General features: G+C 53.8%; 2 protein-coding genes across 6 annotated transcripts; both read right to left on the bottom strand.

Moving 5' to 3' along the window:
- Positions 1-7,256: 7,256 nt before the first annotated feature.
- LOC123373725 (phospholipase A and acyltransferase 3-like) lies at positions 7,257-12,274 on the bottom strand. Its single transcript, XM_045022822.1, has 4 exons — positions 12,137-12,274; positions 10,699-10,801; positions 9,040-9,308; positions 7,257-7,520 (listed from the first exon to the last, which is right to left on the bottom strand). The coding sequence occupies exons 1-4, from the start codon at positions 12,149-12,151 to the stop codon at positions 7,419-7,421; spliced, it is 489 nt and encodes a 162-aa protein (XP_044878757.1). The 5' UTR covers positions 12,152-12,274; the 3' UTR covers positions 7,257-7,418.
- Positions 12,275-16,898: 4,624 nt separating this feature from the next.
- LOC123374985 (phospholipase A and acyltransferase 3-like) lies at positions 16,899-22,135 on the bottom strand. Of its 5 annotated transcripts, XM_045025481.1 has the most exons (8): positions 21,958-22,135; positions 21,061-21,186; positions 20,512-20,570; positions 20,247-20,325; positions 20,003-20,127; positions 18,375-18,477; positions 17,810-18,078; positions 16,899-17,201 (listed from the first exon to the last, which is right to left on the bottom strand). In XM_045025481.1, exons 2-8 carry the CDS (start codon positions 21,161-21,163, stop codon positions 17,100-17,102), a joined length of 840 nt encoding a protein of 279 aa, XP_044881416.1. In that variant the 5' UTR covers positions 21,164-21,186; positions 21,958-22,135; the 3' UTR covers positions 16,899-17,099. The 5 variants fall into 5 exon arrangements, with proteins under 5 accessions (XP_044881416.1, XP_044881412.1, XP_044881413.1 ...); XM_045025477.1 differs by lacking the exons at positions 20,247-20,325; positions 20,512-20,570 and having other exon boundaries at positions 21,958-22,113; XM_045025478.1 differs by lacking the exons at positions 20,512-20,570; positions 21,958-22,135.
- Positions 22,136-23,260: the final 1,125 nt, after the last annotated feature.

Raw genomic sequence — 23,260 nt, 5'->3', positions numbered from 1 at the left:
CCAATGAAGGCTCCCTGTATTAGGCCTCTGCTTGTCCGAACCGCGTCCATGTTTAGACTTTAACCCCACAGGCTAGATGGAAAGAATGGAATGTGTGGCAACTAGTTATCAGTACCAGGAGGCAATTATACAGCCTGCTTGCACCTGGCTAAAGGGAGTGAAACAGAATGACCGGTCAAGAAAAGTTACTAACGAGATAATATGTTTTTTGCCAAGTATGATCTAACCTGTTTAGAGTAATTGCTGCTTCATAATGTATTTGCTGTATGGGAACTGAAAAGGAGGGAGAAGGGGGGGGAGGGGGGAGCTGGACATTGGGGGTAATAGACATGCTTAGCTAAGATCATGTATAAAGACAGAGAGCTGTTTGTCTGGGGTGTGCTTGATCTGAGACGTGGTCTCCGAGCACGCGCTTTGAGATCTCAAATAAACTTTTTTTTTTGCTTCTCCACCCTGGTGTGTCTAATTGGAGCGAGGCACTCCGGGCAACGAATCACTGTTGCTGTAGCCTCAGGCCTTGTGCCGGCAACACTGGGGTCCCATTTTTCCCCAAAACCACTGGTAATTGCTGAAAGATATAGGTTCCACAAAAGAGACCAAAAGGAAGATGAAACAGTTGTACAATTTGTAGCCATTTTAAAAAAGCTAGCAGAACACTGTGAATTTAAAGAAATGTTAAATGATGTCCTGCGTGACAGGTTAGTGTGTGGCCTCTACAGTGAAGCTATACGGAAGCGCCTACTGACAGAGGCTCAGCTTACCTTACAGAAGGCTGTTGATATTGCTGTCTCCATGGAACTGGCTACAAGGGAGGCGCAATACATCGGTGCATCCCCTAGGGTGCAAAAAGTGTTACAAGAACCGACCCACAAAACTGTGCAGAGTCAAGAATGTTACTGCTGTGGTAAGCCGGGTCACCAGGCATCAGAATGCTGGTGTAAGGACCTGGTGTGTCGACACTGTGGCAAAAAGGGACACATTGAGTGTGCCTGTAAACAAAAGAAAAAGAGGCCTGTGGTCTGGCCGACAAAAAGAGGAACCCTGCATACCCTAGAGCAGACCCAGGATGATCAAAGTGACTCCTCATCGCAAGAGGAAGTGCCACTGCATGTTTTGTCTTTGGCAATGGGCTCACATGAATACTGGGTAACCCCGTTGTTGGATGGCAAACCTATACGCATGGAACTGGACACCGGTGCAGCCGTCTCGCTGGTCTCCGAGACTGTGTATAAAGAAAAGCTACAGCATCTTCCGCTTAAGACAACAAAAACTGTTCTGAAGACGTATACGGGAGAAGCTGTGCCCATGTTGGGCACTATTGATGTTAAGGTGGAGCTCAATGGACAGGCTGCTAAATTGCCACTGTTTGTGGTGAGAGGTAACTACCCAGCCTTAATGGGTAGGTCTTGGCTTGGGAAGATTCAACTGAACTGGACAGAAGTGCACCGGTTGACTAAAGAAGAAACCAGTCTAACCCCTATACTAAGGAAATATGCTGCTGTTTTTGGAGATGATTTGGGAAGTATGAAGGGAATCACTGTGACATTGAACATTAAACCTGACAGTCCACCAAAATATCTGAAAGCCCGAACTGTGCCATATGCCATCAGGCCGAAAGTCGAAGCGGACCTGGAGCGCCTGGTCACCAATGGAGTCCTAATACCAGTTACCCATAGCTCATGAGACACTCCTATCGTTCCAATAGTGAAGAAAGATGGCTCTCTCCGGATTTGCGGTGATTTTAAAGTCACTGTCAACCCAGTGTTGTGTGCAGAGCAATACCCGCTTCCCCGCATCGATGACCTCTTCGCAGGCCTGGCTGCGGGACAAAAGTTCAGTAAGATTGATCTGAGTCACGCATATTTACAGATGCACGTCGATGAAAAGTCCCAAGAGCTGTTGACTATTGGGACTCATAAGGGGCTTTATCGATACTGTCGCCTACCCTTCGGAATCACATCGGCTCCCGCCCTGTTCCAGAGGGCTATGGACCAGATCTTGTGTGGCTTGTCAGGAGTTCAGTGCTATCTGGATGATATCCTGGTCACTGGAAGAAATGAAGAGGATCACTTAAAGAATTTAGAGGCTACCCTACAAAGACTGGAAGAGTATGGCCTACGAGTTCGCAAAGACAAGTGTGAATTCTTCAAGCCCTCTGTTGAATATTTGGGACACATCATTGATTCTGCAGGTCTTCATAAGGCCCCTGCAAAAGTTAAAGCTATTGTGGAGGCTCCCCCACCTCGAAATGTAAGCCAGCTGCGCTCATTTCTAGGACTACTGAACTATTATGGAAAGTTCATCTCACAGTTAGCCACACTGTTAAAACCACTTCATGAGCTCCTTGGGCAGAACAAGGCCTGGAAGTGGACTGAAGCCTGTGATGTTGCATTTAACAAAGCTAAGGATGCATTGCTAAATTCTGAAGTTCTAACGCACTTTGATCCATCCTTACCCCTACAATTGGCTTGCCATGCCTCCCCTTATGGAGTGGGAGCAGTCGTGTCACACATTATGCCTTCGGGAGAAGAGAGACCTATTGCTTTTGTTTCACGCACTCTAAGCAAAGCAGAAACTAACTATGCCCAAATCGAACGTGAGGCATTAGGAATTGTTTTTGGAATTCGAAAGTTTCATCAGCACCTGTTTGGGTGAAAGTTTACTCTTCTCACAGACCATCGACCTCTGACGTCAATTTTTGGACCCTACACAGGCATTCCCCCGTTAGCTGCTAGTCGTATGCAACGTTGGGCATTGTTACTTTCAGCACACACATATGAAATCAAATATCGGAAATCCACTCTGCACGGCAATGCAGATGGCCTCTCAAGGTTGCCTTTGCCAGTCAAACATCAAGGTAGTGCCCAAAAGGAAATCTTCTACTTTGAACAGGTAGAGAATACACCCATCACTGCTACTCAGATAAAGAAGGCAACTCGTGTTGACCCAGTATTGTCCCAAGTTATGGACCTGGTGATGCATGGAGAATCTCGACAAACCTCTCCGGTCTCACCCGACCTTGTTACATACATGTCCAGGAGGACGGAGTTATCGGTCCAATCTGGTTGTTTGTTGTGGGGGAGACGTGTCATTATTCCACCACCACTGAGATCACAGATGTTAGAACAGCTACATTCCGGTCACTGTGGAATAGTGCGCATGAAGGAAATTGCACGAAGCTATTTTTGGTGGCCTGGATTGGACAGTGCTATTGAAGAGAAGGCAAAAGCTTGTATGTCATGTCAGGGTGTGAGGAATGCACCCCAGTGGGCACCCCTACGCCCATGGGACTGGCCTGAAAACCCGTGGCAACGTATTCACGTTGACTTCGCTGGCCCCCTTGAAGGAAGCATGTTCTTGGTGGCAGTAGATGCCCATTCTAAATGGCCAGAAGTCTCTATAATGCAGTCCACTACTGCAGAGAGTACTATCCAAAAACTACGAGGACTCTTTAGTCGTTTTGGTCTGCCAGAACAACTTGTGAGCGACAACGGACCGCAGTTCGTCTCTCAGGAGTTTCAAAATTTTATGAAGGCAAATGGGATACACCACATCACGTCAGCACCATATCATCCATCCACCAACGGATTAGCTGAAAGATTTGTGCAGACAATGAAACACGCTTTGAAATCAGCAAGGGGACAACACTCCATTCAAAAGCGTCTGGATACCTTCTTACTTTCCTACAGAAATACACCTCATGCTACGACCCACGCATCTCCGGCCTTTCTAATGATGGGACGACAGCTGCGCACTTGCTTTGATCTGCTGAAACCTTCTGAACTCCGACAAATTGTGCAACATCAGCAGCAAAATCAAGTTATCAGATGAGCACCCAGAGCAAAAGAGCGAACCTTTAGCCCGGGACAGCCAGTTTGGGCTCGGAATTATACTTCCAGAGCTAAATGGGTCCCTGCCACAATCATCACTCAAACAGGACCTGTTTCCTACACAGTCCGGACTGCAGAGAATCTTACTGGCGGCGACATGTAGATCAGCTGTTGCCAGGTCATGCCAGTCCTCAGGACACATCTGCAGTTGAGGGGTCTGACTTCACCACTTCTGGTGAGACACCGAATCACAAATCACCTGTTTCTGACTGTTCTCCTCCATTACTGCTGGCGGCTGAGATACCCCTTTGCCCAGCACGAGCTGATACCACCTCCTCACCTATTCGTGCTGCGGACCCAGAGCCCATGGTACTTTCGGGTGCAACACCACCAGAAGTTCGCCGTAATCCACCTAGAGACAGAAGACCTCCTCATCGGCTGGATCTTTAGCTAGGGTGAACCCATGGTTATGGGGCAAAATAATCTCCAGGGTTTAGCCGGGAATGGAGGCAGTCTACCCTCCTTCTCTAGTCTAGTGTGTGTTTTATTTAGGGGATGTTCTTATTAGGGGGGGAGGAATATGTTGTGTATTTGGTTGTCATGGTTTTTGTTCCTATGGCAACTGAGTTAGATTATTAGGGGATAGCCCAGCCGGTTTCGGCCGGTTGGGTGAGCTCTGTGTCTGTAAATAAAATGGTAGTTTTGTTAGCTGTCTGCTGTCTGGCCTCAAGTGATTTCTTCCTAAACCGGCTGCCCCCCCAAGGATATAACACGATACAAACCCCAATCCATTCATCCCATGTAACACAGCAGCACCCTGGCTAAAGCCCTGTGGCTCACTGCCTCCCTCTAGTGGTTAGACATGTATGGAGCAGGAAGAGATGGCAGTGTTGCAGGTGCTAGGAGGTGCTTGTTGTTTGTGCTGACGGGCTGTGGATGGGACTGGACGAAACTGAGCTGCTAAGCCTAACCAAGTCAGCTAACATCTGCTTGCTGGGCTTGGGCTAAGGGGCTGTTTCACTGTGGTGTAGATATTCGGGCTGGAGCCCAGGCTCTAGGACCCTATGAGGCGGGAGGATCCCAGAACTCAGGCTGCAGTCTGAGCTGGACACCTACGCCACAATTAAACAGCCCCTTAACCTGAGCCCTAGTCAGCAGGCACAGGCCAGCTGCAGGTTTTAAATTGCAATGTAAATATACCCCTCCAGAGTTCTTCCTGGACCATGACCGCTGGCTTGATGTCCGGGGAGTCCATCCCGGATGTACAAATGTGGTCACACCACTTCAAAGAAGATGAATTCAAACTGGCCCATATGCAGGGAAGGGCTCCTAGGCTGCTGAGGGGACTGGAGAGCTGATCTTATGAAAGGAGATTGAATGAGCTGGGCTTTGTTTGGCCTGGCCAAGCAAAGGCTGAGAGGGGTCTGATTGCTCTCTCTCTCTCTAAATATACCGGGGAGGTAATGCCAGTTCTGGAACTGCATCCCAGTAGGAGGGGTGTTGGGGAAACAACCCAACTAGTTGGCAACCGGAGCTGGATAAATTTCTGACCGGGGTTCTATGGTGGGGTTAGCTGTGCCAGCGCGTGGTGTTTAGATGCTGCTTTATTAGAACCGGGAGCACTGGCTGTTGGGAGTCTGAAAGGACAGGAAACAGGAAGGAAGGGGGAGGAGTTGAGGAGGCTGAGTGAGAGTTACAGAGGGTGCAGCAGCAGCTTGGCAAAGAGGTTTCCACTGTAAAAATAAAGTCCTGTTGAAGCTTGTTAGTACCTTGCCTGGTTGCTACAACACAGCGGAGACTGGACTCAGTCACCCAGTGTAGCCTGATCTATGAATTGTAAATTAATTATATTGATTACTTACAAATTCCCAGTTATCCCTCTGAAGTGTGAAAAGTTCTTGTCCCAAGATCAGTCCCAGTATTAGTAAAATGACTGCTTAGTTGGGAACCCTGATGTGTACAGTTGCAACTGTCACGCTTTGTGAACCCTTCTGTATTTACAGTAGTTTATTAAGACATTTAGCAAAGTCACAAGCCCTCTAACCCAGCACAGTAGATCGAGATACTATAGAATGTCCATCTGAATGTCCATCTCCTCACATCATCTCTTGCAGAACAACCAGAAATGTTAGCCATTATCTTCCTCGTCACCTTCCTCCTCTTCACCAGTAGCTATCATTCTGGCACCTCCCAAGGGCTCTGTCTCTCCTCCTGCCTGTATGTTGCGCTGATGCCACTATGTCTAATGCAATTCAGTAGGGGTTTCTCCCCTATTCCTTATTTGTATTTCCTCACCCTACCAATGTTGCGGTGCCCTTCTCCTATAGGTTAGTATATTAAGGATCTCAACTTATTATCATATCCAGCAATTCATTGCCATCGCCCTCTTGTGGTCAGACATCTGCAGATGTTCCCGTCCTAAACTATCCCCAAAGCTGATGTTAGCTCAGGTTTCTGTGGTTGGCTGGTGTTGTTATGGACAAACTTCCCCTTAAATAAACATTCTTCACAGTTTCCCCAAACTTAGGGGTGACCGTTAGGTCATTTATCTGTGCCACAGTTCATAGGCTTCAAGCCTTATGGGAACTGCTGAAGTCAGTGTCTTACAGGAGACAGGCCTGTAGGTTCTTTGCGTTACTGCTGAATACAATAAATGCTGAAGCTAGCTCTAGGGGCTACACCAGGAGGCCCCTTCCAGTCATAAGTCCCTATGGTGGGGCCATTATGTGGATCCAGGGGTACCCCACAGCCTGGACTGATTGGTAGCGTTGCCAGGTGTTCGGTTTTTGACCGCAAGCTCGGTTTTAAGGGGATCTGTTCTATCTACAGTCTGAAGTATTGACAGGACACCAAAAGTCCAGTTACTGTAATTTTCTAGGGCTGTAACTAGGGCAGAGGAGCAGCTGCCATTGGTGCAGAGCCGCCGGGGGTGTGTGCAAAAATGGAGTGATGCAGCTGCCCCCTTCCTTCCCCCCTAGCCTGATCAGGCCTGGTGGCATCAGCCAGATCCCAGGGCAGAGCAGCAACTGCCAGGCAGGAGGGGGGAGCTTGGGGAGGGGCTGGTCCGCTCCCAGCCGGAGGCAGGCGCCTTTGGTTCCACTTTGCCCTGGCCCCGGAGGAAGCGGGACACAGCCCAGAGGAGCTGCTGCCAGGGTGAGAGAGTGGGGCCCGGCCCCTTGCTGGGTGGGAGAGGATCCCTGGAGGGAGCTGCTGTAATGTCCGGTTTTGAGAAATGGGAACGTTGGCAATCCTACTGATTGGCCCTAGCGCCAAAATGACTCAGAGTCACCAAACCAGGAGAACAGCACATGGACTCAGCACCACAATCCACCCTGCAGGGTGGGTATTTATGGGGATCTGAGTACCACTCCCCATACCCCTCCCATGTCTAGGTGAAATTGGCAGGATCAGGCAGAGAGGAAGGTGTGAGGCTAGATTAGTTTATTTTAAATGAGACGTCTAATCCAGAAAAGCTGATGACAAAGGACAGGAAGATTCTGACACATCCAGCTTGGTTCCCACGAGGAGCCCGCTCCAAGGGCCCCTGCTGCAGAGGCTCCAAACCTTGGGCCCAGAGGGGAGTCTGTGCTATTGGTTCTGACGCCTGGACCTTGTGACCATGACTCCGACGAGCCCCAGAGCAGCTAGGCCCAGCCCTGCGACCCCCACGGTCAGCATGGTGTCCCTGACCTGCAGGACAGAAAGGGGAGCCAGTCAGCTAGCTGCCAGGGAGCCCCGGTCTGAGGACTGTGTCCATGCCCACTGAGTTGACAAGGACATCTAGTGTTCAGCAACCATCTGTGCAGATCAGGCCGTCCATTCGGTGGCACAAAACAGACTGTGTCAGAGAAGCTGGACCAGCACCATCACTCTCCAATAGCCTGCCCTGGGCAAGGCAGAGCGCCCCCTGCTGGACACTCACCAGGCTGCTGTGTGTGGTTTTTACACTCACCTTTGTCGGGGCAGACTTCAGTCACTGTCCCTTTCCTTGGTCTCTCTGGCGCAGTTCCTGGGCACAGACTGTCTGAAGTGGGACCCTGGACCCCAGGTACCTTAGGCCCACAGTGTTCCCCCCCCCCAAAAGACACCCCAGTAGCATACACCAACCCTTTCCCAGAACTCCACCTGTGGGCAGGGCACTCTGGTTTATAGTTTAAGCCTTTGGGACACATGACAGTGGAAGGCAGCAGACACAGACTTGCAGAAGGATTTTTGCAACCATCACTGTTCAGACAGCACAAGAGATCTTCAGATCCAGGTCGACCCAACGCCTACACGTCATTCCCTGCCTCCATTTCCTCACCACTGGGGTATTATTTGTCATGGACGTTTAACAGCCCCTGTTCCCAGCAGCACACAGCGGGGCCTGAGCATGGAAAAGCCCAGCGTAAGAAGAGAGGTGGGAAAGAGATGCCAGAAGTGGCTTTTCAAAGCAGTGGGCTGTAGCCAAGGGGCCAGGCCATTGCAGAACCAGGAGGCGAAGCAGCAGGGCCCTGGTCTCCCTGAACGACACTGACCAGAACCCAAGAGACTCTCAGGAGTGGGCAGGGCTCTGAGGAAGGGGATTGCATTCAGGTGCTGGGGGTGTTCTCCACAGATCTGTAGCACTCTTGTGCTTCCCAAAAGGGGAGAGAGAGAGAGAGAGTGTGTGGTTAAGTTCCTTTGCAAAGCCTGGGCTCCTTGCTTTATCTGCAACACAGTCCCCAAAGGGTTAAATTATAAGCCTGGGTGGTGCTACTGGGGTGTGTAAAGAAGCTGCTGGGGAGATTTGGGAGGTTAGCGCTAGTCTTAGGGTCCCCAGCAGCTGGGCGCAGGAGTCCTACGATCTCAAGGAGGGGTGCCTTGCGCATGTGCCAGCAAGGCCAGGACTAGAGGCAGTGACTAGCCGCTGCCTGAAAACACGTGGGATCCAAAGGCTGGGCCCATGCACCTTCCTGGTGACCAGTCATCCACAAGGGGGTACTAAGCCAGGGCTCTGACAGTTGCTGCACAGCTCAGGGAGCACGTCCCCATTATATGGATTACAGCAGCAGCTATACACTGAGATAAAGGCCCTGTTGTGCCGGGCGCTGCCCAGACCCTGAGTGAGATCGGGACCCGTTGTGCCGGGCGCTGCCCAGACCCTGACCAAGTAGGTGTGGCTGGCTTACACCAAGCCCGCCCTTCAGGAAGGCAGTGACAAGCGCGTGAGAGGGGCACCTGCACGTACCTGGTCACACATGGGCTGGCCGTAGCGCAGCTTGGTGACGAAGTGCTCGCAGTTCTCGCTGGTGACGCTGTACAGCATCTCCTGGCCCACCAGAGACTCAGCCTCCATGAGGATCTTGCTGACAGGCAGCGGCGAGCACCTCCCATCATACTTGTTATTGACTCGGTACCGGTCACCACCAGCAACGTCCTGGAGACGCTCCCTCTTCACCACGGCTCGGTCGGTCAGCACAGACATGATGCTGGAGGAGCCAGCTCCTGCATACTCACCTGTGGGTGCCAATTGTCCACCTGAGCTAACCATCCAGATACCACTAGCTATCTATCCCATCCGTACACCCTCTCTAGCCAGCCAATCTTCATACATTCCTCTCTATCCACCCATCCATCCCCCCCACACACACACACCCGTCTATCCATTGTTATATGTTCCTAACTAGCCACATGTCTGTTCATCTATATAGCTGCATACACCCCCTCTAGCTATCCATCCATCCCCAGACCCACCCCTTTTGCTATCCATCCACCCTTCCGCATACCTACCCTCTCTCTGATTTCCCATAGCTCCTACCCCAGGCGGATCTGCCCCCATCACTGGGTTGGCACCAGGGGCGGCTCTAGGTTTTTGGCCGCCCCAAGCAGTCATGCCCGGGAGGCGGCCCCGAGCCGCGGGAGCAGCGGACCTCCCGTGGGCATGACTGCAGAGGGTCCACTGGTCGCGCGGCTCGGCTGGACCTCCCGCAGCTGCGGGCAGTTCGCAGGTCCGGCGGCTCCGGTTGAGCTGCCGCAGGCATGCCTGCGGGAGGTCCAGCCGAGCCGCGGGACCAGCGAACCGTCCGCAGTCATGCCTGCGGGAGGTCCACTGAAGCCGCCGGCCGAGCATCTCCTCCGCAGTCATGCCTGCGGCAGGTCCGCTGCTCCCGGGGCTCCGGTGGACCTCCCGCAGGCATGACTGCGGCAGGTCCACCGGCCCAGCCTGCCGCCCCCCCGGGAAAGGGCCGCCCCAGGCAGGTGCTTGCCCCGCTGGGCTCTGGAGCCGGCCCTGGTTGGCACATGGCTCCAAGAGAGTACTGTTTAGTTCTAGCAGCTGGCATTGGGTTCCCACCATCGTGCTAATGCAGGAGCCAGACTGGCATTGGGTTCCCCTCTCCCATGTCACAGGATTGAAGAGCCTTGCCCCTGAAGGCAGTGGCTGGGAGTGTGACCCATGCATATGGGGCAGACCTGGGGCTGGGGGGCATGACGGGGCCATCTGAGCGTCATTCAGGATTCGGTGGACAGAGGCAGAGGCTAATGTTTTCAGAAGCAACTAGTGATTTTTAGGGGCATCTCAATGTGTGGGGATGCTTAGCCTGAGACACTCCATCCATTCCAGTCTCCTCCATCCCCATCCCAGTCTCCCCGTGTCCTTCAACCTGCTGCCTGACTTGCTGGGGCTCAGAAACTCAGGCAGCCCCAGCAAACAGAGGCACCCCCAATGACTCATGATAATCCAGGCCAGATTTCCTGCTGGATCACAGTGCACATACCCCCCGTTTGGTATGGAGCCCCCTACCCCCACCCCTCCAGCCTGAAATGCCCAGCACCTCTGCCCTGCCCAGACCAATCCCTGCCCCCCAGGATCAGTACCCCCCCTCCCTCACTGAGGGCCATTCCTTACTGGGCGGGGCCAGGTGGATGACGTAACCATTTCCTACATAGAGGGCCCAGTGCTGGTATCCAAAGCGCGAAATCTCTATCAGGTCCCCAGGGTTCGGTTCCTCCTGCAGGAGTGAGAGCCAAGTGAAACTGAATGCGCAGAGGAAGCCCCGATAGTACCCCCAGACTGGCTGCCCCTGAACCCTCTAACCCCCCAGATGTCCCACAAAACCCTCTCACTGACTTGCCCTGCCCCAGGTTAACCCCCCCCCACTGCCTCCCCTTGTCCCCTGCTGTCTGCTAACCCCCACATGCTCCCACCCCCCCTGCTAATCCCCCCACCAGCTTCCCCTACCCGCATTAACCCCCACTGGCTCCCCTTGCTACCGATAACTCCTAGCTCCCACTGCTAATCCTCCAGCTCCCCTGTAACACCCCCATCTCTCGCTTTCCCTCCACCCCGCTGGTGCCTCCCACCCCTCTGCTAAACCCACTCCTCTCTTCCCTGCTAATCTCTCCCACCAGCTCCCTCTGTGCCCCACCAACCACCGTCCACTGGCCCCCACCCCACCACAGGAACCCAGGTCAGGCAGAGAAGGCCGTGGGAGCTGGGGAGAGCTTCCATCTGACACCGTCCAGCTTCCCCCTTGCCAGGGCCTGGGGCTCCTCTCTCCGCCCTCAGGAGACACCTGGCATCAGCACTGGCTCCCCGGGGGCTCTGAGCCGCTGTCCAGCGGGAGGCCCCCAGCGACCAGCTCCCTGCAGCTCCTGTAGGAAACTCGCGCCCAGAGCAGCCAGCCCAGGTTGAGCCAAGCTCACGTTCAGGGGATGTCCGCGCCGCAGCTGGCAGCGTTCCTCCCGGCCTGAGGGTAACTGACATGTGCTAACTCCTCTCCAGCAAGCGGGCTAGAAATAGCAACGTGGCCATTGCAGCATGAGCGGGGTCTCAGGCTAGCACCTGCCTCCAAGCCCGCCTGACATCCTAGGGCTTTGCTTGGGTGGCCAGCCTGAGCCACCGCCCGGGCCTGCTAGTTTTAGCACCGGTTCTCAAGCAGAGCCAGTGCGTGTCAGGCTCCCCACTGACATCCCGCAGGCAGTGGGTCTCAACCAGGGGTACGTGTATGCAGAGCTCTCGGGGGGTGGGGGGGGTGTCAACACAGCTGGATCATTGCCTAGTTTTATAACAGGCGACACAAAAAGCACTGGCACCGTCGGTGCAAACTAAAATGTCATACAGACAATGACTTGTTTATACTGCCCACTCCTCCGATGGCCCCACAAAGCTACGTTACAGGCTTCAGCCGGGGGTGGCGGAGCTGAAGCCCAAGCCCCGCCACCGGGAGCTGGAATCAGACTCCGGAAAGGAGAACAGCTGTCTGGAAAGGTTGAGAACCGCTTCCCAAGGGGACCCAGAGCCTTGGCAGCGATTTGGCCATGGCTTTGTGCACAGGGCTACTCACAAACAGCGGGGGCATCTCCACGGCGTCCGGACGGCTGAGTGAGTTTCTTCTAGCCTCTCCTCTCCTCTCTACCCTGTGATTTCACTTTTGGTTTCCTTTGGCATTGGAGAACCGCTGTCTGCGGGGCGGTGCCTGATCAGCAGCATAGAGCCAACTAATGGAACCAGATTGTGACTTTGCTAGTTAAAAAAAGTGTGTCCCTAATTCACGTTAGCTGTCACACGGTAGTGATGACAAGGCAGTTTGTAGCTTTCACGTGAGTTAGCCCAGAGGTGGGCAAACAGCAGCCCAGGGGCCACATCTGGCCCGCGGGATTTTCATGCCCAGCCCTTGAGCTCCCGCAGGGCTGACCCACAACATTTTGGCACCAGAGGCGGGGAGCTCAAATGACGCCCCCATTCCTCTCGCTTGGGCCAAAATTTTGAAAAGTCTCAATTCTGCCTTCTTCCTGTTCTATTCCTCTCATGGTACTGCCCTGCTACCTACCCCAATAAAGGAGAACCAACAGCTTAAAATGCCTTGTTTGTGACTGGGGTGTTTTTTCGGGGGGGACACCTGCGAACATCAACCAAGGCTGGTAAGACAAGCACGTGTCTGTGATAACTGCTGGCAGGCTGTTGAGTCAAAGTGGTTGAATCCGAACTGCCCAGCTTAGAGAACAGGGAGTGCTGGCTACAGGCTGTGTCCCCCCCTAAGGAGAAGCAGCTTTCTGGGGGCCCCCGGGGTATATCACAAGCAGTGACACAGCCTCTCGCTGGTCTGAATTGTGCCCCACAATGGGACACACACCCCATGATCAAGTCATCACTTGATCCGCCTTTAGAGATGGTGAACAGATTGTGCTGCCGAGGTCTCTCACTGTTAGGTTTTTTCTCCAGCCCTCAAATTATTTCTCTGGCTCTTTTCTGCACCCGCTCCAATTTGTCAATGTCCTTTTTAAAATATGCACCCCAGAACTGAATGCAACTTTCCAGCGTGGGTCTCTCCAAGGCCATATTCAGAGATAAAACCACCACCTCGCTCCTACTCACTGCCCCCCGGTTATGTATCCAAGGTACTGACATCCAAACACAAACTGCATATCTCCCATCCAGGTGTTGTTAGGGAAAATTAGTTACATCAGAAATACAGAATCAATCAAATCACTTCTCAACTGAAGCTAAACTGATTGAACTCTTTAAAGCTCTCACTGGCAGGCATTTTTTCCAGCCCTCAAATCATTTTTGTGGCTCTTCTCTGCACCCTCTCCACTTTAGCAACGTGAATGTTAAAGCAACTAGTGGTTTTGGACATGTGGGACATTCTTGGTGAGTGTGTGTATAAATCTAGCCAGAGGGATTCTGCAGCAGATCTACAAGCTTGCACCAGCATTAACAGATTGTCTGGGTCATGCTGAACCACATGATGTCAAAGAAATAAAAGTCACATGCCTGATACTTAGGTACGACCGCTCTCTAAAGGTGTTAGACACAGGTGTGTTTAACAAACGCGCCTGAGAAGCCCCAGATCAGCAATATTGTCTTGTGATATTTGTTGCTTTTCTTCAAGCCCAAGCTCCTGGAGTCATGTGAGTATGAGAGAATCTCAGCTTTCAAAAGGTTTCTATCCCTCCTTTGCGTAGAAAAGGGCTTTAACCATGATAGCAGATGGCAAACAGAAAGAACCCCAATAGTTGTACTTGTTAAAAAGAATTCACACGTCTCCTGATCTTGGGCGGGGGGAGCTGACTCCATGGTTTTGAATGTGATGATTTGGGGCTGGCAATGCTAGAACTCCCATCGGCATAATTACTGAAAACTCCAGTTAGTTCCCTGATTGCTCAGTCAGGGCCATTCCTGTGCGTGCTCCTGAGCTCTATCTTACTGAAGGGGAGACCCCAGCAGGGCCCCCAATCAAGCAAATTATTTAAGTGCATACTTAACTTTAAGCATCCAAGAAGTACCATTAACTAGCTGGGCATGGATCAGACCCGCTGCCCTAGCAAAGGAATGCCCCATAGCCCATTTCCCAACCCACTGAGCCAGCCAGTCCCCCCACCCTAGGACTGGATGGGAGCTGCCACCCCTGAGAAAGGAAAGACCCTGTATCCCATTCCCCAAATCCCTGAGCCAACCGTCCATCCAACTTCCGGCTGGATTGGAGCTGGTACCCCCTAGAAAAGAAAGGGCCCAGATCCCATTCTCTACTCCCCTGAGCTAGCCAGTTCCCCACCCTGGGGCCAGATTGGACTCAGCACCCACTAGCATTTGACCCACCCACAGCCTGGGCCACTCTGAAACCAGAGCCCGCATATAAGGTCAGTATCTCACTTTCAGTTTCCTTAGCTGAATCTTCCCTGAAACCACGTGGCTTGTTAGAATCTGAGCAGCAAATGTCAATTGGCCGAGTCATCAGCTACAGAAGGAAAATACATTCCAGACCCTGGGCCCTGGTGAGGCAGGCAGCCAGTCTCCCAGCCTCACGCTGGACTGGAGCTGGTGCACCCTAGAGGGGAAAGGCCTCATCCTCTATTCCCTGCCCCCCCAAGCCAGCCAAGCTCCTTGATGAGGCAGGTTTGCAGCTGGTGCCCCTGTCACAGATCCAGCGGCGTTCCCCTCCCTGGCCACTTGCCAGGCTCTCTGCACTGAACGCTTCCCTGACCCACTGATCATTACATACAGTTCAAAGCTAATACAATTTAGTAAACAGCAACCAATGTAAAAAGCAAGGGAAAGATGAAAGGAAAACCGGTCCCCTCGCTGTGTGGAGCTGGATGGTGTGACGTTGCACTCCATATGCTTACGGAAGTGTGCTTATGAGTAAATATAATGTAACTTGAATATATTTTATGCAAAAGGTCTCTTGTGAGGTTTCATTGCAAAGCTTCTAATCTACTGAGTGTGTTCATCCTATTTGTATGAATGTATCATTCTTGTATCTGAAGCGAGAAATATGAAGTATTACTCTGAAGTCCTATTGTAACTGTGCAAAGTGTGGGCCATTAATGGTGGTTTAGAATCTTGATGGCTCCCATTAACCAGGACAATTGGTTGTAAATGGCTCTGTTTACGTGTAAGCTTTCCTGTGTATGTGGGTGCCAGCCAGTGAGTAATGAAGTTTCACAGGACATGTGAACCTGTCACATGATGCTGGAATCTATTTTAAACCTGGTGCTTTTTCATTTAGAAGGAAGGGTGGGAACCCAGAGACAGACAAAGGATTCCCGCCTTGTGCCAAAGCTATAAAAGGGAGTGGAACACAACAAAGGGGGCTGCCAGTCATGAGAAATCCCCTCGTTACCACCTGAGTTGCGAACTCTGACCGTGACGCATGGCTGTGAGCCCCGACCCCGGGCTGTTAGCCCTCACCCCGACCCCTGCGCCGGGCTGCGAGCCCCAATCCCGGGCTGTTAGCCCTCACTCTTCAGGGCAGGGGCCGGCTGTGATGATTTGGGGAATCTGTACATATGGCTTAAGGCTTCTGTTTGACAGGAGGCATTCTGTGCATGTCTGTGTCAGGGTTCTTTACCGTCTCTGTTGTCCTGTGACCTCCCATTGGGCTGAAACCCCCACGGCTGGTGGCAAAGGGCTGGAAAGGGAGCACCACTGGCTAAGTGCACAACCTTTGAAACAGAACCGCTCTAAACATCGGGCTAGCTCTGACTCAGCTGATCTGGTTTATCAGGGTGAGGTTGCCTGGCACTAAAGTCACCTGGCTGTGGGCTGGAATCACCTGGACAGGCTGACAAGGGACTGGGAGGTTATAAAATCTAGCAGTGGGCATTGGCCCTTTTTGCCAGCTCAAGCACAGAGAAGCGAGAGTGGAACTGTGACCCACAATGCTCGGTTCTGGGGGTGCTGGGACACGGTGTGTTTACGCTATGGGGGAGTCTGAGGAGTCAGCTGATTCCACGAGCTGCCGCCCTCAGCAGGAGATATTAGAGGGTCTGCCCCAGACAGTGTGCACAGGGACCCTGAGAGTGGGGCAGTGTCAACTGTTCAGACTCCAGAGGCTTAAAACACCTGGGGACCCACAGCAAGCTGGTGAGGGGCTAAGAGGGGGTGCTCAACTAGAGCTGCGACACTGGAATAATGGGGCCCCGATCTCATTTGGGGGCTCGGCAGCACCCAGAGCAATGGGACCAGAATCCTTACGGGGGCGTCTAGAGAGCAGGTGCAGGCTGAACCATTGAGGCTGCAGCCAGTGTTGACTCCAGCTGACCTGGGGCATCTCATGGCCGTGGGGACACCAGGAGGGCTAACCTGGGATGACCTCTTCAAAAGCACCTAAGTCCCATTGACTTTCAACAGGACTTGGGCTCATAATTCACTTATGGTCAAATTCTCAAAAGCACCTATGTTATTTAGGGAGGTCAGATAGTCCAAAGGTCAGATCCCCCGCCCCCTTACCTCTCATGGCTCGGCTCCTACACTCGGACCTGAGGTCCCCTGCACCTGGACATGGGATTCCCTTGCATCCTTCCTTCCACCAGCTCAGCCCCTACCCCTGGACCCGGGATTCCCTGGACTCCCTCCCTCCCTCCCCGGGGCTCGGCCCATCATGTAGGCTCACAAAGAAGCAACCAAGATCTCCAAGACATTCTGTCCCAGCAGCTCCCACTGTGACCCAAATGGACAAAGATTAACTCCCCGCACCCTTAGAGCCCCCTGAACTCCTCACAAATCCATCCAGCTCCACACATAGCACCCCCATTGGGCAGAAGACCCCAGCATAGGCGGGCTCCCCCCCTTGGTTGAATCCACCACACAGGCCACGACCCAGGTGACTTTGTACCAATCTCCTGGTTTTATTCTTGTGCTGGTGCCGGCAAGGGGGTAGGGGAGGGTGTTCACCCGAAAGAGAGGACAGAGCAACACATATGAAGCTCCCACCACACCCCCAAAACGGCTGCAAAGTCTCTTCTGCTTGGATCAAAAAAAACACCAAAAAAGAACCCCAAACCCCTCTGATCCACTCAAGTCTGTTACTGGTTCTGGCGTCTTCTCCTTTGGACTGCAACCCCAAGGAGGCCCAGAGCAGCCAGCCCCAGCCCAGCGACGCTCACCCCCACCAGGACGTCCCGCACCTGTAGGACAAGAGAGGAAGTGGATCAGGAGGTGGGGACAGACAGGCTGAGGAAGGATGGCAATGGGAGGCAGTGGGGCCTAGTGGTGAGTCACTTCCCCCTGTTCTGTGCCTCACTTTCCCCATCTGTACAATGGGGGTGATGATACTGACCTGCTTTGTAAAGCACATTGAGCTCTGCAAATGAAAGGTGCCTGGAAGAGTGAGGGATGATGACCGCAGAGCAGTAGGGGTCTGCAGAGCTGTCTGGACCAATTACACCAAGTTATACTGGATGCTAAACTGCCCCAGTGCAGAGCAAGGAGGGACCAGTGTCTGCTCCACACAGTGTGGGATCCTGATCTCAGCCCTGGGCCCCTCGATCCCAAATGCCCCGCATCCCAGTGTCCCTTGCCTCTTACCCCCCGAAGTTAGGGTCATTACAAATGTGGAGACAGGCAGAGAGAAGGGGAAGTGAGTGGCCCAGGGATGCTCAGGATGATGAGCAGAGAATCCAAAAGGCCTGACTCACAGGTCTTCCTGCTCTAACCACTAGACCCCTCTCCCCTCCCAGAGGTGGGGGGAGAACCCAGGAGTCCTGTCAGAATGACAGGGAGCCAGCCCCAGCACCTGGTCACTCCTGGCCACGCCATATCTCAGCTCAGTGACGAAGTGCTCGCAGTTCTCACTGGTGACTCTGTAAAGCATCTCCTGGCCCACCAGCTGCTCGGCGGCCCGCACAATCTTCCCCGCCGGCAGCGGAGGGAACTTCCTGTCATGCTTGTTGTTGACCCGATAGCGGTGCCTCCCCACCACATCCAGGAGACGCTCCTTCTTCACCAGGGCCTTGTTGGTCAGTGTGGACATCAGGCTGCCAAAGCCCGCCCCGGGTATCTCACCTTGGGATGAGAGACAGACACTGTGAAGAGTAGCTGGGAATGGAACCCAGGAATGCCAATTCCCCCCCCCCCCCCGCTCTAACCACTAGGCCCCACTCCCCTCCCAGAACTGGGGATACAGCACAGGTATCCTGACTCCCAGCCCCCCTGCTCTAACCATTAAGCCCCCTTCCCCCCTTCTATTCCTTTCTCAAGTCATCCTGCTCCATCGAGCGCAGTGGTAGCACTTTGCACTGGTGTGAACAGTGGCATAAGGGGGCTGGGCAATGGTGAAATAGGCCCATCTGCTGCCTTACTGGGGGGTGCCAGGTGAACAACGTAGCCGTCTCCCACATAGATGACCCAGTGCTGGTATCCGAAGCGGAAGATCTCAATCAAGTCCCCCAGTTCCAGCTCCGCCTGCAGGGGAGAAAAAGAGGGAGGGATGTTAGGGTCAGGCCCGGCACAGTCGCACAATGCAAAGGATGGTGGGTGTGAGGCCAGACTGTTGAAACAGTGACAAAATTCAGGCAGTCTGAAACGTGCCAGTCAGTGCAAAGAGCAACACCACCATGTGGGCACGCTGGGGCAAGGAGACGTTAGACCACAGGGAACCCCATAAGGCTGCTTCCGGATGCTATAAAGGGATACCACCCAATTCCCATCCACTACTCTGGGGTCTCTTCAGAGCAGCGTGGCCTAGCGGGTAGAGCAGTGGATTGGGATCAGGAGACCTAAATTCTATTCCCAGTTTGATTGCTGGCCTGTGGGGTGACCCTGGGCGAGTCATGTCCCTGCTCCGTGCCTCAGTTTCTCCGTCTGTATAACGGGGCTGATGATATTGACCTCCTTTGTAAAGCACTGAGAGCGCTCTGGATGAAATGCACTGTGCAAGAGCTAGGTGGTCTTATATCAATATTACAGTAGCCTCGTTGGGGGGAATATTGTGCCTTGTCTCCTTTTCCAACACGTTGGATCAAAGCTTCCAGGCTGGAGCGGCCACCGTTCCCAGCCGCTGGAGCCCGGCTCCCCAACCGGAGCCTCCTAGCAGTGGGAGAGAGAGAGACAATGGGCTAAAGTGCTGAGGTTGGAGAAATGCCAGAAAGCCGAGGAAAAAGGGAGAAAAATGCACAAGTGCAGCAAAATGAGAGCCGGCGGGCCCCGGGCTGCATGACACGTGGCAAGGCCATTCCAGCCCCAGCTTGCACTGCAGGGCGGGGCGGGGCCGGGCAAAGTCAGCAACTGATCTAACCTTTCTCGAGACCTTTCCACTGCGCATCTTTCCTGTCCCGGGTCTGGCTGCCATCCAGACTCAGGGAGTCGCTGGTCGCTTTCCAGGGGAGGCTGGGTGGTCTAGTGGGGAGTGAACTGGCTAAGACTCAAGACACCTGGTTCCTAGCCCCAGCTTTGCCATGAACAGGTCTCTGACTTTGTTTCCCCTCCTTTGTCTGTTTTGACTGTAAACTCCTGGGGCAGAGGCTGTCTCTCAGTTGGGAGCCTGAGCAGAGCCGAATCCTAATCTCAGTCCTGCATGAGATCAGGAGCCAGGCACTGCACAGACCCGCCACTGAGATCAAGGCCCCCATTGTGTGCCAGGCAGTGTGCAGACCTCAGCAGAGATCAGGGTTCTGTACATCACAACAGAGGCACAGGGAGGAGAGGGGAAGGTACAGGGGGAAGCACAGAAAGACCCATTAATTTGACAGGGCAGGCACCCAGACGCTACAGTGCTGGGCAGCAGGATAAAACCCAAAGCTCAATAGATAGCTAGGGCCCAATTAATTATGAACGATTAGTAGTCCTGCTTATTCCTACTGCGGTAGCATCCAGGATCCCCAGGCAGACAGCTGGACCCAGGGTGCCGGGCACTGCACAGACACACAGTGAGAGCATGGCGGGCGCGGCACATTCTTGCCTGGGCCCCATTTGCGCCTACAATGCTCACAATGGCAGGGAATGTTTTCAAGGTGCCGCGGGCCTCTGTTTTCGGGCTTCTTTTCATCTCGTCGTCTGCGGGCCTTAGGGTCTCCAAGGCAGACTGCGCAGAGCCACAGCTCACTGCAGATGCATCTACAGAGAGAGAGAGACAGGGTGCTGAGGCCAGGCTGCGGCCCATGGGTGAAGGGAGCTGGGTGGGGTCTCAGCCTGCTTCCTAGCCATGACAGGTGAGTGCATCACAATGGGGTTACCTTGGTGGCAGGTCACGGGACTGAATGGTCCACCCAGGCTGCTGCCTGCCCCAGATCTCACTGCTGTAGGGAAAGACACCTGCAAGGCAGATTCAGGGAAGTCCCTAGCAGCAGGGTTAGGACAGTCCAGCCAGATCCCCAGTCATCCAAGCGGATCACCCCCTGGTAATGGGAGCTGGGATGGATTAACATTGGGGGACCTGTACCCTCCCTCCTTTATTTGGTTGAGGCAGCTGATCCCTGACACGCTGGGATAGAGCCTCACCTTGGATGAGGGGAGTCTCTCACATGGTCTCCACTGTACATACATGGTCTGGTTCTCAGCTGTGGGGCAGGAATGGGGAGGACACAGATGAGGCTTTAAGTCCCCTTTGCACTTCCCATATTCTTACCCCCCACAACTTCCTAGTGTAAGGTAGAGCAGCCTTGAGGCTGCTGTAATTTACACCTGGCTTCCTAGAGCTTGGAGAATAGCCACACCCTCAGTCTACCCCCTACAATAGGGGGGCAGGAGCTCATCAAGAGTCCAAAGAGCAGTGACATGCTAGCCAAGGGGGTGTTTCTTGGGGGATCATTTCCACTTCCCTCATTTACACTGCCAGAGTGGGCGATGGAAACCATCAGAGCCCTCATTGTGCAGCTCTTTGAGCCCATGGGGAGACTTCTGGCTGGTTCCCCACCTCTCCTGCTCACATCACCAGTCACACACATGGGACACACACGTCCAGCTGCACTGAACCTTCGGATTGCACAAGTGAGGGAGTGGGGAATCAGGCTTCACCCATCCCCCTTTGCACCTCCCGCTGCTACTTACTCAAGGGTGCCGGTGTCACACACACTCCAGGCAGCGCTTCACGCTCGCTTTGCCCCGGTGTGCGCGGGGGGATGGGGAGAATCTGGCTTTCTATTGGCTCCATGAGCCCCAGACGCTTTCCCTTGCCTGGTGTGAAAGAGGAGAGAACAGTGACCCTAATAACCAACCGCCAGCCCAGCCACCAGCTCAGCTCTAGCACTACCAGCTGACGAGGCACCTATTTCCAGGCTGCAGCCCCAGCCTGTTCCCAGCAAGGATGGAGAACTCCCAGGTTGAGCACCTGTTGCGGGGGATGGAAATGATCTTTCCCCAGGCAGCAAGTTCACTAATGGGCCAGGGGCCTGGGAGAAGCAGGTGCTGGGACAACGGAGGGAGGATGCTGGGAGCCCAGGTGGCAGGTGCTGGGGCTCTGGGAGCCCAGTGGGGATTGGATCCCAGGGCAGGGGGTGCAGGGCATTGGGAGCTCAGGGGGAGTGAATCCCTGCTATTGAGGGGAGTGCTGAGAGCCAAGAAGAGAGCTGGTCGGGGGAGGGGGGAGCAAGTCCCAGAGGCAAGGGGGAGGGGAGTCTCTGAGAGCCTCGGGGGGGGGAGTAGATCCAAGGGACAGGAAGAGCACTAGGAGCCCAGGAGTGTGTGTGGGGGGGGGGATGCTGGGGTGGGGGAGCAGATCCAAGGGATGGAAGAGCACTGGGAGCCCAGGAGTGCGTGGGGGGGAAATGCTGGTGGGGGGAGCAGATCCAAGGGATGGAAGAGCACTGGGAGCCCAGGGGCAACAGAGCCAAGGGATGAGGCGGCGCTGGGAAGGAAGGTAGGTCCCAGGGCAGCAGGGGCTGATACCGGGGCGGCGGGGGGAGGGGGCGGGTCACAGGCACATTCTCAGCCAAGCCCCCAACAAACCTCTCCTCCGGGGCGCGCGGCAGCGGGTCCCGGGCCCAGCGCTCTGCTCCCGGGGTGCGTCATGAGGCCGAGGGGGATGAACGCGGCCGCGCTCCGGCCTCCAGCTTGTCAGCGGCGCAGGGCGTGGGTCAAACTGGCTCCTCCCCGCGCGGCGCTGGGCCCAGCTCCAGGCTGTGGGAGGGGGCAGGGCAGCCGGCTGCCCCCCACCCGGAGCCAATCACGGGACGCGTTAGTCAGACACACGTCATGGGGCTCAGCACAGGGCAACCTAGAAGATGCTCCCAGGTCCCATCAGGATTTAAATTCCAGGAATGCAACGCCAGGCTCACACCGCAGAGCTGTAAGGACAGAGACACCAGGAGCAAGGGAACCCCCCCCCCCGTTCCTGTGATGGGGTAAAATTGTTAATCTAATCACCCTTCAGGCATTGAGGGGAAAAGGAGCGGCAGAGATTCCAGGAAAAGCCAGTCTGGGCTTCACTATTCATTTTTACATGGAAGGTGCCCAGCTACTATGGTGATGGGCAGCCATAGCCCCCCTGCATACACTGAATTCATGGACTAAATGACACCCACATTGTTTGATTCCTGGATTTTTCAGGCCAGAGGATCTAGCCTGACTTCCTGCACAGCACAGGTCAAAGAACCTCACCCAGGGATTCCTACCCATAGCTTTTAAATAACTCGTGTCTCGATTCAAACACTCCATGAGATGGAAAATCCATGTCCCAAAAGACACCAATGGTTAATCACAGCCAATCTTTTTTTAAAAAAAAACCTTATTTCTAGCCTGAATTGGTCTCGCTTCAGCTTCTGGATCGGCTTATACCAATCCCTAGATCATCTCAAGCACTTTTCATCCATAGATCTCAAAGCACTTTACTCGGGTCAGTCTCATTATCACCATTTTACACATGGAAAAATGGGGAGACAGTGACTTAACCTAGCTTACCCAGCAGGCTAGTGGCAAAACCTGGCCTAGAAAGCAGATATCCTGCCTCCCAGTCCAGCACTCTATTCACTAGGCCACATTGCTCCCCTGTGCCTCAGTGGCCCCATCTGTAAAATGGGAACAGGACATTCTGCCTCACAGGGTGCCAAGAAGATAAAATCTAGAGTTTATGAGGTGCTCAGCTGCTATTGTCTGGATAGAAGCAAGCATTAGCTTGACACAGCAGCCTGACCATGCTGCACCCCTGCAGAAGGAAGTAACACAGAGCTGGTGGCCTGACAGGCTGAATGGAAACTGAAAGACATTGCAGAGCCGAGAATTGAAGGGGCCTGGCTTTATTGGGGCACTCTCA

This window comes from Mauremys mutica, chromosome 7 (assembly GCF_020497125.1).
Source record: "Mauremys mutica isolate MM-2020 ecotype Southern chromosome 7, ASM2049712v1, whole genome shotgun sequence".
Lineage (NCBI taxonomy): Eukaryota > Metazoa > Chordata > Testudines > Geoemydidae > Mauremys > Mauremys mutica.
The sequence above is the reverse complement of the archived record's forward strand: the minus strand, read 5'-3'. Positions and strand labels throughout refer to the sequence as shown.